Source organism: Watersipora subatra, chromosome 4, assembly GCF_963576615.1.
Source record: "Watersipora subatra chromosome 4, tzWatSuba1.1, whole genome shotgun sequence".
NCBI lineage: Eukaryota > Metazoa > Bryozoa > Gymnolaemata > Cheilostomatida > Watersiporidae > Watersipora > Watersipora subatra.
In genome coordinates this window covers 28,175,240-28,193,196 of record NC_088711.1, presented here as the reverse complement: position 1 = coordinate 28,193,196, position 17,957 = coordinate 28,175,240, and the positions used below count along the sequence as shown (strand labels likewise).

General features: G+C 35.9%; 1 protein-coding gene across 2 annotated transcripts; it reads right to left on the bottom strand.

The window, feature by feature from the left end:
* Positions 1-304: 304 nt before the first annotated feature.
* LOC137393782 (alpha-L-fucosidase-like) lies at positions 305-17,692 on the bottom strand. Of its 2 annotated transcripts, none has more exons than XM_068080475.1 (9): positions 17,660-17,692; positions 11,311-11,682; positions 8,621-8,727; positions 8,023-8,150; positions 7,577-7,710; positions 6,885-6,984; positions 6,062-6,192; positions 3,967-4,137; positions 305-1,082 (listed from the first exon to the last, which is right to left on the bottom strand). In XM_068080475.1, the coding sequence occupies exons 2-9, from the start codon at positions 11,658-11,660 to the stop codon at positions 803-805; spliced, it is 1,401 nt and encodes a 466-aa protein (XP_067936576.1). In that variant the 5' UTR covers positions 11,661-11,682; positions 17,660-17,692; the 3' UTR covers positions 305-802. The 2 variants fall into 2 exon arrangements, with proteins under 2 accessions (XP_067936576.1, XP_067936574.1); XM_068080473.1 differs by lacking the exon at positions 17,660-17,692 and adding an exon at positions 17,519-17,652.
* Positions 17,693-17,957: the final 265 nt, after the last annotated feature.

Below are 17,957 nucleotides of genomic sequence, written 5' to 3'. Positions count from 1 at the left end.
AACCAATGTAATGACTATTTGCCGAATGAATTCATTGCGGTCCGTGCAGCTTAATGGTCAAGTTCATCGCCTTAAGAACAGGAGATCCCGAGATCAATTCCAGTGTCACACAGACTTTTTATTACTAAATTTTATTTGTTATAACTGGACACAGGGTTTAACAAAAAGATGAACATTGGGATTTATATATACTGTATAAATTACTGTATGGTACAATAAGTTTCGGCACAACACCGATTCATGATTTTGTCAAACATGAATCTGTTTGACGTTATTCAGATAGCTGGTAAGAAAATTCCTGACATTCATCAACATCACTTATTTTATTGCAAACTTTTGAAAACGCGAGACATAAATTAGCAAACTTCAGCCAGCCAACATCAGCTCGCCAATTTCTCTAAGGAATACAGCTTAAAAAGACTACATCAAATTAGGTAGTTGGCTATTATATCAACAGTACAGTATTACAGCTTTGTAGAAAAGTGGTCTTAGGGCAAGTGAATAAGAGTACATACACATTTAAAAAAAGAAATATTGCTTCAAGTTATGCATGAAATAGCCTCAATAGCTGAAACTAAGTGAAAATAACAAAGTAAAAATTATTATTCATTAATAATATTGAGAGATTACTTGTGGCACTATAAGGTAGCAATAGCAAATTCTAATCTCCACCGTAAAATTACTGTAGATATAACAATATTCTGGCTATAAATGTTACACATGTGATTCATTATTCAAACATAACAAGCATTTCAAATGTGACGAAAAATCATGTTCAAAATGTAAACATATGGGATGACGCTTAAACATTCGCAACATTATCGAGTTTAAGTACCCAAGCATAAAAGGAAGGAAGCTCATTTGGTGGAATGTAAGGAAAATAGACCATTATGCCCAGATCATTTTTTCTCAGGTCATATTGAAGATTCTTTCCATTTTGGGAATATCCCAACATCGTAATCTCAATTGCAGGAGTAGCTATTGGCGCACCGAGTGTGAGCTTGTTGTTCAGAGGCCAATCGAGTACAAATGCATAAATGCTATATCCAGTTATCGAACTGTTCGACTTCTTCTTCGTATACCTAAAGAAAATGCAGCACTAGTTTTCACAATGAGATACAACAATGTGTGAAGAAGTAACCCTTCATTCTGCAATAAATGAGAAAAAATTAAAATGGTTTGGTAGACTGGAAGTTGTATGACTTGCCTCACCAAGTATCAGCACCTATCAATGACAAAAAAAATCACTTGCGTGAATAGGTTAATCAAAAGTATCGTTTTGATTTTAATATAGTTACTACTTTGTTTCATTTGCAACTTTTTCAGGCACCATTCACAATTTAGTTGTTAAGGAAGCTGCGTTTAATTTATGTTATTACGATATGCTTTTCTGTTGTTTAAAACAAGCATATATGCATTCGTTCTTCTAGGATGTTTCAAAGTTAACAAAAAAACAATGGAGCTTGACAAAAACTATTTTTATTAGATCAAACACAGCAGCAAGCATCGCCAAAGGGACTCCATCAAGTAGAGTTCATTAACACTACCGTAAAACCTCTAATTGAACACCCTCTTCAGTTGAAAACTTTGAAAGCGACACCACAGAAATAATTAGTAACTGTATCAGGCTAATAATAATTCCTTGTTTAATGCGGTATATAAACGACTAGTTTTAAGCTAAAAAGTTGTGCGTAGTGAGCAAAACTTTTACGTGTTGCATTTGTGCGTAATGCCTGTTTTGTTGCAAATTGTAGCTAACATATCAATGAATGCAATAAACTTTTATGCAACATTGTTGAATATAGTCATAAAATAAAAGCATTTCTTCAAATTTAGAATGAAAATAATTAAAAAATCCAACAAATTGCACAGCAAACGCAGGCTATAATATTATCGCAGGTTAATTGCAAGCAATAGATATCAACTGGTGGAGATAGTTCTCAGATTCCCAATGCATATTTATTATGAGATCTTTGAAAAGTTGGAGATAAGTTGGCAGATTTATGGCATTCAAAAGGATTAATGTCGCTCCGCCCGAAGGAGAGTGCAAAATATAGGCAACATTCACTTCGCCTGTCACAGGTTTAAATTAATCTTCCCAGAATTCTGACGAGCCATTTGAAAAATACAACACCAGCCTCTATTTGACCACCACTATAGGAGAAGGGTTGAAAAATAGAGCGCCATGGCATTCAAATAGAGGTTTCACAGTGATTTTCAAATTTTCAATGATTTAATTAATAACTCTAGAAGATTTTCAAAAATCTAAATTTTTAAACCGATAGCAGACTGTGACATTACATTTAAAAACAACTTAGAAGAATATGATGCCAAAATGTTAAAGGTTGACTTGCAACAAAATTCACATTACAGTTATTTGGTATCAAAAGATTCACCATGTTTTACTCTGTTGTGTTGTAGGTGCCAAATATGTGAAAATGTGATTACAAGCTCTTAAAAGCTCAAAAACGAAAAGCCGCTGTAGATTGGAATCTGTATATTTCTCTGACGTAGTCATGACAGTTTGGTTATTGTCTTGCCATGTGATGTTCTCACGTGAATTGAAAGGCCAATAAAAAGCTCAATATAAAACTTATCGTAGCACTAGTTTATGACAAACACTTCGGGTTTACCGAAGACCCCTTATCAAATATAGATGCTCCGCTACTTTACAGTTTTGTCTCGGCTTGATCAAATCGTCAAGTCGTAATCTGATCATGCGACCCAATACTTCGCATATAATTTTTGCAGCACTTTTCGATTATTACAGGTGACCAACAGGCTCGTCATGATTATCAGACAATGATATGTACTCCTTCGAGGTAAGGTTAAAAGATTAAATGAATTTTTACGGTAAGTTATAAGATATCAGTGCTACAAGTGACAGCATTACAATGACGATAAAACAGACGCGTAAGAACAATAGACATGGTTTTATAATGCGTGAAGTATATTTGTGAAAAAAATTTCGACGAATTAGGTTGCATGAAAGTGTAAACAGAAACCATCTCCCACAACTAAGTCACATTTGATCCGTTTTGGAAAGAGAATCCAAACTAAGGCGGTCTCGTGTGGCTGCGATTAACCGTTCGTTTTTTAGCTTTTAAGAGCTTGTAATCACATTTCCACATATTTTTCACCTACAACACAACTGAGTAAGACACGGTGAATCTTTTGATATAAAATAACTGTAATGTGAATTTTGTTGCAAGTCGACATATAAATAAAGGAACCACAGTGACTAACATTGTATCGTATCTTATTTAGCTCTCGTTTTCTTTTAATTGTGTCATATGTGACATAGCCTTAGAGAAACATGTGACATAGCCTTAGAGAAACATGTGACATAGCCTTAGAGAAACATGTGACATAGCCATATGTGACATAGCCTTAGAGAAACATGTGACATAGCCATATGTGACATAGCATTAGAGAAACATGTGACATAGCCATATGTGACATAACCTTAGAGAAACATGTGACATAGCCATAAGTGACATAGCCTTAGAGAAACCTAAATCTCAGCGTTCAGTATGGCTACAAACATCGAGAAGATGTGGCGATGAAATGCAAATATGGCAATGAAAATAACTGTGCAAGTGCTATAGCTAGCACACATTGTTAATGAGCCATATTAGATAGTAACTATGATGATAATGTTCAAGTACTGTATACTTTAATGAGCCATATTAGATAGTAACTATGCTGATAATGTTCAAGTACTGTATACTTTAAAGCCCAGCAATAATGTTATGGCTTCACAAGACAGAGGAAATGTTCTCATTGGTCAATTTATTTGCGAATACTATGTATCGTTTAGTTGCATTAGCGTGTGTAGCAACAGCAAATATCTGCATTATACATGTACATCGGCGATACATTCTCCGGTGTGTATAGCCAGTCCTTTAGCTTACAATTTTTTGCCTCTAGTGATAGCAAAAAGCTTTTAACTATACCAACACTTACCAGACATTGCCAGAAACTGTATCATTCTGATATCTCCAGGGTGAACTAGCATAGATTGCTTCTCCGTTGACTTTAAGCCACGCCCCCATCTGTCTCAACCTCTCCTCAAATATTGGTAGAATTCTACCATCATGAGTTGGTCCAACATTGAGAAGGTAGTTTCCACCACAGCTGAAACATTCGGTATGGAGTCACAGTACATAAAGTGCAAGCAAACAATTTAAGACTGTACGAAGAGTACCTACAACCTACGACACAGCAGAGTAAGACATGGTGAACCTTTTGATACCAAACAACTGTAATGTGAATTTTGTTGCAAGTCAATCTTTAAACATCTACCTTAAACATCTACCTTAAACCATAACTGTCACGAACAACTTTTAAGCTTTTTTAAAGCGTTTCAATATCCTTTTCGAAAACGACACAATCGGCATTACAAGCTCCGCCCATAAATATGTGACGAAACCTAGCTTTTTCAGGAACGGAAGTTCGGAATGTTTAGTCCGATTTAGAATAATAGAGGGTGTCTTAAGACCCATTATTATCTAAATCCAGCCTGTAAAATAATTTCAGTTTTTTATGAAAGGTATATAAACTATTTAAAATTGCTCGTAGCTTGTTACATGATGATTAAATGGACTGAACGCCGATAAAAATGGGCTCGAAAAGCGCGGTTTTATCACAAGCTAGCGTTGTTATCGCGCTTTTTTAAATATGCAATGCTAAATAGCTTATCTACCTTTCAGAAAAGACTGATATTATTTTGAAGGCTGAATTTAGATATTAGCGGATTTTAAAACACTCATCTCTATTATTCTAAATTGGTCTAAACATCCCTACGTAACTTCTGTTCCTAAAAAGCTAGGTTACGTCACGTATTTATGGGCAGAGCTCGTTATGCCGATCGTGTTGTTTTCGAGACCGATATTAAAACGCTATAAAAAAGCCTTCATTACTCTGATAGTGGACTAATCTTTATTTTGTGTACAAAATCGGAATCAGCGTATCTGATTTACCTAGTAAATACAATAAAAGTTGTTCGTGACAGTTATGGTTTAAAGGTTGACTTGCAACGAAATTCCCATTACAGTTATTTGATATCAAAAGATTCACCATGTCTTACTCTGTTGTAAGTGCCAAATATGTGGAAGTGTGATTACAAACTCTTAAAAGCTCAAAAACGAAAAGCGGCCGTAGATTGGAATCTCTTTATTTCGATGACGTAACCACGAAATTTGGTTATCGTCTTGTCACGTATGTTCTCACGTGAATTGAAAGGCCAATAAAAAGCACAATATAAACTTATCGTAGCACTAGTTTATGACGGTTTTACCGAAGACCCCGTATCAAATATAGATGCTCGCTACTTTACAGTTTTGTCTCTGCATTATTCAATCGTCAAGTCGTTCTCTGATTATGTGACCCAATACTTCGCAAATAATTTTTGCAGCACTTTTCGATTATCACAGGTGTCCATCAGGCTCGTCATGATTATCAGACAATGATATGTACTTCTTCGAGCTAAGGTTAAAAAGTTTAACGATTTTTTACGGTAAGTAATAAGATATCAGTGCTAAAAGTGACAACATTACAATGACGATAAAACAGACGTGAAAGAACAATAGACATTGTTTTATTGAATGTGTGAACTATATTTGTGAAAATATTTTGACGAATAAGGTTGCAAGAAAGTGTAAACAGAAACCATCTCTCACAACTACATCACATTTGAGCCATTTTGGAAAGCGAATCCAAACTAGCTTTTAAGAGCTTGTAATCACCTTTCCACATATTTGGCACCTACAACACAACAGAGTAAGACATGGTGAATCTTCTCATATCAAATAACGGTAATGTGAATTTGGTTGCAAGTCAATCTTTGAACATCTACCTTAAACCCTAGCAAACTTAAAATGAAGCTTCTCCTTGTTTTCTCTCATCTGGTTTGTAGTGACTTCGCATTTTTCTCCATTATTCTACAGCCCACCCTCCCTCCATCTCATGTTATTCCTCTTTCAACTTTTTAAAACCACTTTTAAACAATTAAGTCTTTATCTACGAGTTACTAGACAAAGCCCGACAGACAATAACAAACCTGATGGTTTGGGCCATTGTGGAAATAATATCATGAATGGGCTTATAATCTCTGAGATCATCATCTCTCCGGTATCCCCAAGCTGTTTTCTGCACTGAGTCACAATTCTCCCACTTCCTAGCTTGGAGCACCTGAGTCAAAGAGATAGCAAACAGTGTACTAACTTCAGGGTGCCAAATCGCTGTTGAACTAACCGCATATGAACTGGAGATGCGATTGCGCTAGTAATAGGCGTTTATTCATTTTGACTAACACAGGCAAACCATGGATACTGAATGGAATACTTAAGGGAGACTCGGAATTCCATAGTGTATATGTTAACAGCTCATCGAATGTGATCACACGCAACTATTGAGTGCGAAGCAGTAATCTCCAGTCAACAAACTCGGAATTGTATAAACAAAAAATTTCACTGTTATTTAGATTGCAGACTTATCAACAGGTACCAGCGACCTTGTTACAATGACCTTGTCATTTTAACCAATCAACTTTCAGCAATGTTGATAGTTTCCAACATTTTAACACTTACAGCCTTTAAAAAGATAACTTTAAAGATTAAATGCGACTAAAGGTCAATTTAAAAAAATCAAAGAATAATCTAACACTTTCTAATGCGAACAGGGCAGTTAGTAGACAAACAAAATGGTAATAATATAATTTTACATGTTATACTATTCGGATCAGTACTCTCAAGTCAATTGATTATACAGCAATCAGACAAATAGCAGGCAAAGAAGTAAAACAACAAGCTCCACCTACCTTAGGCTCCGCCTACCTTAGGCTGCGCCTACCTTAGGCTCTGCCCACCTTAGGCTCCACCTACCTTAGGGTTGTACCTGTCATCGCAGGTCAAGTACCCTCCATGTTTACAGTTAGTGGTATTGCCCCAGCGATCGTTCACAACCACTTGATCTTTGACTGGACTGCAACAAACAATTGGCTAGTCTAGTCACAAAGTGTGAAGTCTGTAGAATGGACGAGTCAACAAATTATAATCAAGCTTCCAACTGTATGAAAATAGTAGAAAAACAAGAGCAGACTTTAGACCTAGTAAATGCAGATGCAGCGACTGCTGTAGTGGCATATCGCACGGCTAGTTGTATTAAAAAATAATGTGTCAATAAATGTCCAGCACTGACAATAAATTATTGTTTGTTATTACGCCGCCATTATTTGTTGCATTGATGTAGATCAAAGACATTGTGATAGTGTCCATCTTGTCCTAGGAGTTGTGCAAACAGTTATAAAACAATTAGCCATCCACAACGTTTAACGCAAGAAATGTACAGATCAATTAAATGTATGAATCAATTAAATTGTTTGAAACTTAAAACTGTACCAAATACAATAATTATAAAAACTCTTACATGTAAAATATATTTTTGGAAACTTTCAACAATTGAAAAAAGTAACATGGAGTTTTTCAAGCCAACCAAATAATCAGTTTCTGCACACACGCTATATAGGTAGGTATAATGATAGGGGTAAAGACGGGACTATTGGTCACCGCCCCACCTGTCATTGTAAAGCCAAGTAAGAAACTCCTTAGAATCAAAGTAGTCATCTGAGGCCTCATTGTTTCCATCTGACCAGATGAGATCTGGCCTGTATGTGTTAACCAATTCATACAATTCAGGAATTGTTTTCCCCTGTAACAAAATGTTTCACTATTTTCAGAAGCAAAATTTAAACTGAATGTGATGGTGATGTTCAAGAACAATAACACACATTGTTAGTTATAACAATAAAACAGGCCGGCTGTCATGTGGCTAATCAAGGTTCTTCCAGGAGACAAGTAATTGTGTTTTAACCTACAAATTTTTGACTGAAAAGATCAAAGGAGCTAGTAAATAGGTCAAATGTATATACGAGCTTTTCAGCTCAATAATGACTTCCATCATTTTAAATACAAGCCATCTATGCAAAACAATTAAATAAATGCAAAAGGGTATAAAATTTACCTTCACAAAAAGTTGAGACCGATAGCCAGAGCCTTTATCAAGCAGATACAGTGGGTTGAACCACTCATACAGTGAGTGGTACAGCCCAAGGTGTAAACCAGCCCCACGAACTGCTTTTGATACTTCAGCTACAAACAGAACAACCAAAATCAACAGCATAAAGTGATGATAGATATTGACTTTGCAGGTTTTTGAACCTAAAGTTCACTAGTACATTATGGCTAAAATATTATTAATTGGACTTGTAAGTAAGCCACCAAGGAATACTTACATGGCTTGGACCACAAGCAATGTAAGTATTCGGCTTGATACAGGTTTGTCCCCCCATACAAAACACACTTGTTTTTTCAAAAAGATATCAGGAGTTAAGAAATGACACCAGTGGATCAGCTAAGGCTGCATGTGTAAGATATTGGTAAAAAAGTAATCTCCCCCGTGTACTTGACCGTTAGACACTCAAAGTTATTAAATGATGTATTGTAACACAAAACAGAGCCAATAAAAGCTGCACCAACAACCCTTTGGTTCTAGCAAGTAGAGTGATCGATGAATTGAAAAACGGAAAATAGTGTTTCGGGAAACACAGTTGACAACCAACCAACAAGATCTCTCTTTGGTCCGACTTGCATAGCGTTCCAGTTGAATGAATAATTTGTATTCCAGTTACAGAATCCTTCGTGGTGTTTGGTGATCAGCACAACATACCTGGTTAACATAAAATTGTTGACTAAATCACCGGTGATATAGGAAAAAACTTTCAAACAATCACTTGCAGTTTTGGCTGCAGCTGCTTTCTCAGATCCAATTGTTTTTCCAAACAAATAATGCTGCCAACATACATCAACTTTCTACGCTCTCAGTAAAGACTGAACCTTCTACACTCACAGTAAAGACTCAACCTTCTACACTCATAGTAAAAACTCAACCTTCTACACTCACAGTAAAAACTGAACCTTCTACACTCATAGTAAAAACTCAACCTTCTACGCTCTCAGTAAAAACTGAACCTTCTACACTCACAGTAAAGACTGAACCTTCTACACTCACAATAAAAACTGAACCTTCTACACTCACAGTAAAAACTCAACCTTCTACACTCACAGTAAAAACTGAACCTTCTACACTCACAGTAAAAACTCAACCTTCTACACTCATAGTAAAAACTGAACCTTCTACACTCACAGGAAAAACTCAACCTTCTACACTCACAGTAAAAACTGAACCTTCTACACTCATAGTAAAAACTGAACCTTCTACACTCACAGGAAAAACTCAACCTTCTACACTCACAGTAAAAACTGAACCTTCTACACTCATAGTAAAAACTCAACCTTCTACACTCACAGTAAAAACTCAACCTTCTACACTCACAGTAAAAACTCAACCTTCTACACTCACAGTAAAAACTCAACCTTCTACGCTCTCAGTAAAAACTGAACCTTCTCGGCTCACAATAAAAACTGAACCTTCTACACTCACAGTAAAAACTCAACCTTCTACACTCACAGTAAAAACTCAACCTTCTACACTCACAGTAAAAACTCAACCTTCTACGCTCTGAGTAAAAACTGAACTTTCTCCGCTCACAATAAAAACTATAGCAAAAGAAATTAAAAATCGACACGTCAGATGCTGATTTATCCAACTTGGGAACTACAAGTCAGTACAATTCAGAGGATCATGAATTATCTAACCATTATGTCACAGGAAATAATTGGGCGATCTTCCACAAGGTTGGGAAATGTTAGTAAAGTCGAACCTCTACATACAAATTTAATACGTTCAAAAATTAGTTTTGTTTGTTAAAACAAGTTGAAGCTAATCTTTACTATAAAACTACGTCTATAAAGCTTATCTGTTTCATTCATTCTCCAACCCAAAAACCTATGATGGCCAATTTATACACGTACATATTATCTTGATAAAACTTTGTAAGAGATGCATGTGAAAAAAGTATTCACTAAAATAATAATCAAAATAAAGAAGTATTTAGTGAATTTACTTTAGAGACACTTGACGACTTGACGACAAGAGTAAGCATGAGGGTAAGCTAGGCCATGCATAAGTGTAGCGATGCACACAGTAGGTAAAGGTTGTGAAAAATGAGCACGACGCAACTTATTCAAACTAGAAACATAAACTAACTTTTCCTATTTATTTTTCTTCGTTTTACACTTTCTTTTTAGTCTATCTTTTATTTTACTTGACTGTTTCACTTTCATTTACTAATCTACCACATGTCGAGAAACTTCAAACAATATCCTTCGTTTTTACGTGACGTCATTCTATCGTTGTCTGCCATCTTTATGGATAACTTTTATCATTAAAAACACAAAGCTTTTGCAATTAATTATTGTAAACAATGCTTTTGTTTGCAAATTTTTTATTTTAGTATCAAAACAACACCAAAAAATACTATTAATCAAGAGAATGACGATCGTTTTCTACAAAGATGGCAGCTTTGTCGTGGACGAGCGCATGTGCAAACAGGGTGATGACACCAAAAAAACGATGGATTATGTTGAAAATTACATTGTGTGTGGATTGAAACGTTCGCTCAAATCTTACACTATTTGTTGGAAATTTCCTAGGTTGAATCGGTCATGGATAGATGCTTTACGGTATGTTTTATAGAAAATGTCTGCTTTTTTTAGTAATTCTATGACTAAGGATTAACCATAGTTTAAAAACACCAGCGAATACACACTGTCCTGTTTCTTGAATAAGACTCTTATGCAAATATGCACAGCATATTTTAGCAATATAAACTATAAACTGTGGATGCTAGGTCTTTGAACACTATGCCTAAATTAAAAATACCATTTTATATTCATGATTGTGGTGAAATATTTTATACTTGCAACGCAGACATGCTATTAAGAGCTAAAAGGAAGAGTTCAGTTGACATTCGACAGCTTCACACTTGCAACAATATAGTTATTTATCTGTAAGGAGTGAGAGTTCAAAACCAGGAGGTATTCAAGTTCAGTAAATTTTAAAATTAAATCTTTAATTATGATTTAACGGTTTAGTTTTAAAATACTCCATAAAATAGTCAAGACATAGTTATTAATCAGACTAAATTTGATCTACATATGGATAATGGAATCATGGCAAGAGGTGTTTTTTAATCAGTTTTTTTTTCAAAATTACTAACAATAATATGTATGACCTTGGTAGGCCAAAGAACAGATATGTTAAGCAACTCATGGACAATTAAAAACATGTTTTAAGTTTCCAGGATCTCAAGCTACCTGTACGGTAATAGCCTTTCAATAGAACACTTACTTTGCTCCAGCATCCTCAAACAGATCAGCCCACTGTTTTGGATCAAACAGCTCTGCAGTAAACTGACTGGCAAAGTCTGCATAGGTCCAGTCCTCCCTGTAGTTCTTTTTCATAAACTCGTAATAAAAATCTCCAGGTTTGGAGTCATGCCAAAACTTCCAGAAGTTGGAGCCATGAAGGGCAGGCACAGAGAAAACGCCCCAGTGAACAAAAATACCGATTTTGCTCTCATCATACCAAGTGGGCAGAGGCCGGGAGTCAAGAGAATCCCAAGTAGGTGTGTATTGTCCAGTAATTGGAGCCAACGTATTGTAAATTACCATCAGAGTGCCAGCCAATGCAATCCACATATTTCTTGCCCCCAGACAACCTCTGCAAAGTTGATTCGGTAATTTGCATTCATAATAAAAATATGGAAGATATTAATGGGTTTTGTCTCAATAAAAACCTAACAAAATCCCATAATTAGGCCATTCTATCTAGTAATTCTTTGACTAAGGATTAACCATAGTTTTAAAAAACCAGCGAATAAACACTCTCCTGTTTCTTGAATAAGACATTGATGCACAGCATATTTTAGCAATATAAACTGTTAATACTGAGCGTTTACTAACGGTCTAACCATATAGGCCACAAGCATGTTCTATGAGATAACAGCCAAACACATACCTGCCAACTCTCACACATTGGGCGTGAGACTCACGCAATTGCCACATGCCTCACGCATCTCACACCCCTGTCACGCAATTGCCCTTTTTACCCAAGCAAACCTGTATTTTTTGCCCCAATCTTCAAGTAGTAATCATATACTTACTACTAATAAACATCTATAAATATATTTGTGGCATTCTCATCTATCAATATCTTCCACGACATGTGGTTTCCATATGGAGTTATATTATCTTTCGCTGTGGTGTTTTTATACGCTATGAAAATTTACCCCACTTATCAAATCCTCGCGTTTTCATTGCCTCCAAAATAGACTCTCACTCCTTTCCCCACTCCAGAGTTAGCAGGTCTGACCAAACAGAACTTTTGTGATGCTTCTAAAGCGCATGCACATTCATTTAATGAAAGCAGCATACACTTCGATCTTGTAAACTCGTAAATATTTTGTATAGGGGGACCAACACTGCTGGACTATGTAAATAAACAGACCTTCGGTAAAAATATTACACTAAAGCATCGTGTTAGCACTATTAACTCGTATACCTAACGATATTTCATATGGTTATATAAATGAAGAAAAATAGCTTGTTAACTTTGCACGACTAAAATAAAAATTCTTACTTTCATACAGCAGACATTGGAAATCAATAATGTGAGAAAAATCAAATTTCCCTTAATTAAATGTGCCATAAAAAAAAACTGTGTCCGAGTAATAGTTATGTGATGAGTTCGGAAAAAGTCTCGCCGTCATATGTGGTGTGCAATCGTGTTTTGAGGTCTTATGTAGCCTAACGATGTCTAAGGCAATGGTGAGACGCTAGTACTAGAAGTCGAGGTAAGTGATGCTTTCGCCATGGTATTAAAGCTATCAGATTAACAGTATAGGATTCACAGCTTTATTGGCTTCTCGGTGCTATGACATATAAGCTATACGGCAACTCACAGATGAGGACATTCTACAGTGTCGTATCAAGGTATGTACCTGCACGTTATTTAACAATATGACCTGACAATGATATTTAGTTTGCTAATCCAATTAACCCTTTCGCGGGCAAAACGACATCTTTGTCGCTTAGCGATACTCCTTCCAATGGGCAGAGCGACAATTTTGTTGCTAGAGAAATATATTTCTTTTATTACGGCTTTTGGTTAACTAAATGTCGTTTTTTTGTTTACTTTTTTGATCGATAGCAAGCTACGATATATTGGCTTCGGTTAGCCTCTAAAAATTATTTTCTATTTGCACAAAACGATCATTTTTAGCAGTAATAAACCATAGACTTATTAACTATACTAGACTGGGCAATCCAATGCATCACGGCTCAGCATTGTGTCCCACTTAAATAGCCACATTCCTCGCGACGCAACGTCAACGCTTTGTTCACTTGCAGCTGGTCAAGCAAGCGAGTCATCATTGTTTACATTGAAAGAATGGCTGAGACAGCTTTGTTGCTACATGTAATTTGACATAACTACTAAAGTACACAAGATATTGGTTTAAAATTTTAGATGCAAAGCTTATACACTATGCTTTTCCTACCCTGCAAATTTGTAAACACAAAGTTGAATATTTCATATGTAAAGTGCTAGTAAAAATGTATATTGATCTATTCAAAAATATTGCAAAATTATCAATGTTGCCCTATGCTATGGGCTAACATGTCAGATAGCTAGGTGCACAAACTGATTTCAAATGCATACACACTGGTAAATGGTACACTGATCGCAGTCTGCCATGAATATAAATGTTGGGTCTTAGGTGTTATGCAAACAGCATCAAAAAGTAGGTCTATGTGAACTTTGTTGCTTTGAACACTTTGCCTAGTCCAGGCCATATTTTTAAGTAGGAAGCCATGGAGAGTGGAGCAACTACCAGCACTGGAAATGATTCAAAGGTAAATTTTACTTAAATCGTTTTCAAGTGTGGTTGTGAGAGGTACCTAGATATGAAGAGCAAGAAATCTTGCGGATTTTTTCGAGATATGCATACAAATAATAGTTATTCCAAAATGTTTTCTAAAGTTCATTGCTGGCAGTAATATCAGAAAAGTTGCTTCGCACAAAGAGGTGCCAACCGCGAAGTAGACAAGGTTTTGCCCATTTCATGAAGTTTTTCATGACCATGGCAGGTGGACATGGGCTAGTAAATGAGTATGGTGATGGCTGCCATACTAGAACCTGCTGCTGTACTAAGGGTATTTGATTCTCCGCCAAAATATTTACAACCGACTCAACCAAAGCATAGACGACTGTTATGCCGACCAACACTATTTAAATCATCTCCACCAGACCGCAATGAGCCAGTCCTGGAACCTTCACTTTGCTATGAAGAGCCAACAGCCGCCAAGCAATCTGAAGAGATCATTCCCGACCCTCTACATAAGCGTACCTCATACCTTGGAATAGGGAATTAAATTTTTCAAACATTTCGCGAGGCCAAGTATTTACTTCTGTACAAGCTTAGACAAGAGCATATAGAAACACTGTCCTCAAAGATTCGGGCCAAGGGAGGTTTCAACAATAATCCAGATATCCATAGCTTCAAATCTGTACTGAGAGCTCGACTAGTGAAAACAGACATCACACCAAGCACGAGTGCTAACTGTCTTGATTGTGATAGCTCAGATGGCTACTGCTTCCTACTTCTCTCATCTAAACGAAGAAAAATTCTTGTAGAAAGTGACGATGACTTCCATGATTATTTGGAATCAAGCGAACGGCTGGAAATCGATCTGTCAAAATCTGTCTCGAACATAGTGGAGTACATCGGTAGGTAAATACAACCAATTCCTCCAAATTTTCTACAAAATAAGAGATCTGGCACACATTGCAGCCTTGTTGCATGTGCTAAACTGCATGACTGCCCATATTGTGGTACATGATTTAGGTATGTACATGTATTTTGGTATTAGCTACTTTCACTTATTGTTAGTGTATAGAACAGATATACAGGTAGCAGAGTGGCTTGAAAGAATACTGCAGCGGATCAGTGAGATGTAGGTAAATTTATTTTACGGTTGATACATATACTTTTTATAATAATATTAACATATACTATTTATTTAGCAGGTTATGTGGTACGGAGCTTAAAACTCAACTGCAATGACTGCACCAGCTTTATAGCCTGCTGTCCAGGTTTACACACCAGGGATGATGCGACACTAATCAGTGTAAAAGATAGAGGTGGTCTGTTTACACCTCATCCTGTCGTCACAAAGATATGTCTAGGCTCAGAACAGATTATACGGCAGTGTGTTGACTTACAAGGAATCACTGCAGACATACACAAGCTGGTGGTCACTAAGACTCTTTTATTGGTTTTACAAAGCAATTTGCATCAGGAATTTCCATGCTCAAGTCACAGCGCAGCCAGCGTTAGTTAAAACTATCACATCCAGATATGTCAGAATTAGAATTCACCACGAGGCTACAAAGGTAGCAGCTAACAAAAGTAATCTTAGATCAAAGCTCAGCCGACTGGTCGTCTTTAGTCATGTGTAGCCTGTCACAATAATTATGTCTAGAAAAGTGTACCATTTGTCGTTAGTTTTCTACGATTTTTCTGATGCTGTTTGCATAACACCTAAGACTCAACATTTATGTTCATGGCAGACTGCGATCAGTGTACCATTTACCAGTGTGTATGCATTTGAAATCAGTTTGTACACCTAGCTATCTGACATGTTAGCCCATAGCATAGGGCAACATTGATAATTTTGCAATATTTTTTGAATAGATATATACATTTTTACTAGCACTTTACATATGAAATATTCAACTTTGTGTTTACAAATTTGCAGGGTAAGAAATGCATAGCGTATAAGCTTTGCATCTAAAGTTTTAAACCAATATCTTGTGTACTTTAGTAGTTATGTCAAATTACATGTAGCAACAAAGCTGTCTCAGCCATTCTTTCAATGTAAACAATGATGACTCGCTTGCCTGACCAGCTGCAAGTGAACAAAGCGTTGACGTTGCGTCGCGAGGAATGTGGCTATTTATGTAGGACACCGTGGCTTCGCATTGCCCAGTCTAGTATAGTTAATAGGTCTATGTAATAAACGGACAAAAATTGGAAAAAAATTAGAAAACCGTTCCTAATAATTTTTTTTCTTCTTTTTGGTTCTGTTTTAGCCGTTATTTACTGAAAGCTTCGAGAGTTTTCATTTAGTTTATCGTCATGACGACTTCTAAGAGAACTCTCCGTGATTAGTCTAATACAGCAAGTACAATGTACTAGTACCGGAGTTACTAAGAGAATCGCAGTTGACTGTGACTTTTTAGATTTAGTAGCCAGAGATGAAAATGAATCAGGTTCCAATTGTGATTGTAATTATTTTACATCTGGAAGTGATATTGATGAAAAAGCTGGTAGCAGTAATGATGATGAGGTTGGTGGGGTGATGTTAGTACCTGGAAGAATATTACCAATATAGAAAGTGATAAATCTCCTACCATTCATCAGTTTGTAGTAGTGACAGATCTAGTTTTTACTCCTGTAGATGCTGTGTGATTGGTACAAAAAGACAAGAATAAGCAGCTGGTGCAAATACTGTGATGTAGGCCTTTGTAAAGGAGAATGCTTCTGGATATATTGTACAGAAATTGTGACTATTAAAGTGTACACTCGTATCATAAAAAGATATACAATATACATGTATATATTTATCTTGGTAGATCTACATATATAAATATTTTTGTTATATATTTCTATTCAGTTATAATATATAGATATATATATACATCTGGACATATACATGTATACATATGCATGTTTATACATAGATATATTCACACAATAACATACAAGAGTGTATAAACCTTTTAAAAGAAACTGATTTTCCGGAAAATTAATTCGCCCACGGGGCCTGATATAGTCCTGAAAATTCCCCCACGAAAGGGTTAAGAGAGATCCTATTGTTGTGGACGATTGTAGATTTATTCTTCTACATGATGTGCACAGTAAAGCTTTGAAATATTGAATGCCCCATTAAATATCTGTTCCAATATTTATAGTATGTAAAGTAACCTGCAATGACACAAGTGATAATTACGTGTTATGCTCTAACAAAAACCATTCAACCCAAAAGTTAAGGATATCGTGATTTCTAATAAGAGCTGCTAGACAACAAAACTTGTGGGATTTAGTACTGGTGCCTTAAAGCAATGATATACAGCCCAAAATGGGGCTGTATATCATTGCTTAAAGCACTTGCTAGTCATGCCCAATCTGTGTTCAGCTTTATACTATTTTACTTAGATATATCTACACACAAAATTGCGATCTTGATGAAGTAATGACCTATGTAATGAACTCTACAAATGCTATAGTATTACAGGTTGATCAGACAATTACTTTTGGTAAGAACAACAAAATTAGATACAGTCTTGTGAAAATGATAACCATTACCGGAATCTAATCTAAAAGCTATTTAGATACAAATTTTTCAATCACAAAGCCCACTATAAACGTTTGTACTGTTCTGTCTTGTAAAAGCTTAGATCGTTGAATATCCTCCTAAAAAAAACAATACAAAACCTTTTCAATTGATCACGTAGTTGACGGCACAAATAGCACATATTATGCCGACAAAACGGTACCGAATCCCATCTAAAAAGCGATATACTAGCTATTCTAGAACTAATAATTATATCAAATAACATTTTTGAGAAACGTAACCTGCGTTATTTGCAAATATTTGCGTTATTTGCAAATATTTGCGTTATTTGCAAATATTTGCAAATATTTGCGTTATTTGCAGGTTATTTGTTTGTAACAAATAACCAATATCTTATGGCGCCTTGACGTATTAGGTCAGATCTAAAAAAGATAACGATTTGTGAGTTTCTAGACCGCAGTTCCTAACTCGGTTTGAAAACTGTGTAGCTGTGTTGGCGATTATATTCGATCAGTAGTACAATGGACGTAAGAAAATAGTTTTGTATAGCTTTAAAAAAAACCTTTGACATCAGTGTTA